A 2,398-nucleotide genomic window follows, 5' to 3' on the forward strand; every position below is an offset into this window, starting at 1 on the left:
GTTATATAATAAAATTGTAATATTTTTCTCACAATTTATAACTATAAAAATGTAAGATTATGCGGCTCTATTCTCCAACATAAAAGTAAGGCGCCCCACTTTTCAACTGTTTTAGATAACAATACATACATGATCAAAATAGACCATCAAATTTTCTATTTAAAAAAATAGTCCATAGTTTCTCTAATTGGACACTAGTCTTTAGTCATCTCGTGGAACTTCCAACCAAAGCACTTTCCAAAAAAGTCGTAATCTAGTTCTAGAAACACCAATTACATGTACACATCTTTAAAGCTCTCTTGTGGCTCTTAATTATATAATAAAACGAATAATCACCTTTTAAAGAGTCATCATTGTCTGCGCACGTGGGAATTGGATTTATCAAATTTTATCTTTGTTATATTGTTCATTGTACATGGCTTTGCGGGTCTCCCAAGTATCTCTCTAATAGAATCTTCTTAAACCCTAATTTCCTCCTTGCTTCCTATTTTTCAATCAAGACTTATATTTTCCAATCCCTTTTTCTCCTTTTGTCTTATCTTTTCCTTTTTTCTTCATTATCCCTTTCCAAGAAGCAGCCTTTTTGTACCTAAAATTTTCCCAATCCGTACCTATTTATACCTCTCATCAACAAATTCCATTTCCTACTCACTTCAACTTAATACTTCCTGCTTGCTGAATTTTATAGTTTCCACCTTCCAAATTAGTTATATCACGTGAAATAATTAGTTAGTATATGTAGTACTAGTAGTTTTTAGTACAGAGATATGGATTATATGGGGGTGATGAAGTGCAACAAGGTCAAGAAACAAAGGAGGAGATCAGATGACCATAATTCTAAGAAGTCAAATATCAAAGTTGTGTATATTTCTACTCCCATGAAAGTAAAGACTAGTGCGTCAAGATTTAGGGCACTTGTCCAAGAACTCACCGGGCCAGACTCCGATATAGCGAGAATCATGGAGAGTAATGGAGCAACAGAGTTTGAAGATTATAATGGACGTGACAACAATGAACTTCATGAACTGCTGCCCGCAGCAAAGTCTTCGTCACCATCAGCGTCGCCATCAGCTTCGTCGTCTTTGCTGCAAGCAAAGTCTAATTCATCGTCTTTGAGTTCAGAGTCTAATTATTTTACGGAACCTAATTTTGAGCATTTATTATTTAGCAGCCAGATGGAAGAGCAGTTCCTTGCTTTATTAGAATCTGCTAATTCTGAGATTGACGTTCTTGGAAGCTATGATGCATTATAGAATTCTTATGTTTTTTTTTTTCCTTTTAAATGATTGGATGGACGATAGACTATGTAGAGGTGTATATGTAAGTATATATAAAAAAATTTTACCGGACGGATATTCTTTAGATGGTATGGTATAATTATTTTGAGTTGTTGGGAGGAGATAACTTAGATATTATACTCGTAGACTTTAAAAGGTTGAAAGATTTGGAAACGGAAAAGGGTCAAAAATGCCCCTAATCTATTAGAAATGGCTCAAAAATATCCCTCATCCACCTTTTGGTTCAAAAATGCCACTAACGTTTTCTTTAGTATCAAAATTGCCCCTTGAACTAACGTTTGACTTATTGAATGTGTGGGCCCTTTTTAAAATCCATGTGGCACTGTTCAGTTGGTTAACACTGAGGATTAAAATTAATAAAAGTGCTAGTAAGAGTTCTTACTGCCATTCGGCAATTAGCTTGAAATTCCAGGGACAGAGACAACAAATTAAGGTTAAAAGATAGTTTTCTAATGGCTATTCTGTATTCAGATTAGATACCTTATGGGTCATCTCATCTTTGGTGATGAAGCAACTCAATTTCTTGTACAAGATCAAGCAATGCTTCTACTTCGCTGACATTGACCGCACAAGTAAAGCATTTCAGATTATTATACTAGCTAATTAATTAAAGAAGCAAAAAAAACGAAGAAACGGACAATGCACTTGTTTTACGGAGCTTATGCTTCCAATTCTATTTTGGATAATAGACTTTCTTTTGTAAAAGATGATAACTAGTGAGGCCGATCTAATTTTTTCTATTTTTGAGGACCTACTGCTTGTTTTATTCATATAAGGTTTGCTTGGATATGATTCTTGCTAATCTGGGTTCAATTCGTATCAGACATAGTGATGTCTTTTTTGGTGAAAAAGAAAGCAAGATGAAGATGAAGATAAAGAAAGGATATTGGGTCTAATAAAAATATGGGTACCAGAATATGTGGGTCGGGTTTATGGGTTGGGTCTTATTAATTTTATTCCTTAATGTTAACCAATTGGACAGTGCCACATGTATTTTAATAAAGGGCCCACACATCCAATAAGTTAAACGTTAGTTCAAGGGGCAATTTTGATACTAAAGAAAACGTTAGTGCCATTTTTGGACCAAAAGGTGGATGAGG

The 2,398-nt window shown here is 34.4% G+C and overlaps 1 protein-coding gene across 1 annotated transcript; it reads left to right on the plus strand.

Annotated features, from left to right (window-relative positions):
• The first annotated feature begins 767 nt into the window (after positions 1 to 767).
• LOC104233345 (sigma factor binding protein 2, chloroplastic-like) lies at positions 768 to 1,253 on the plus strand. Its single transcript, XM_009786736.1, has one exon. The coding sequence runs from the start codon at positions 768 to 770 to the stop codon at positions 1,251 to 1,253; it is 486 nt and encodes a 161-aa protein (XP_009785038.1).
• Positions 1,254 to 2,398: the final 1,145 nt, after the last annotated feature.

The sequence above is a fragment of the Nicotiana sylvestris genome, chromosome 1 (assembly GCF_000393655.2).
Source record: "Nicotiana sylvestris chromosome 1, ASM39365v2, whole genome shotgun sequence".
NCBI classification, from domain to species: Eukaryota; Viridiplantae; Streptophyta; class Magnoliopsida; order Solanales; family Solanaceae; genus Nicotiana; species Nicotiana sylvestris.

Bases quoted from the DNA above. Each gene is read 5' to 3' on its own strand.
- LOC104233345 (XM_009786736.1), top strand. From the start codon at position 768: ATGGATTATATGGGGGTGATGAAGTGCAACAAGGTCAAGAAACAAAGG.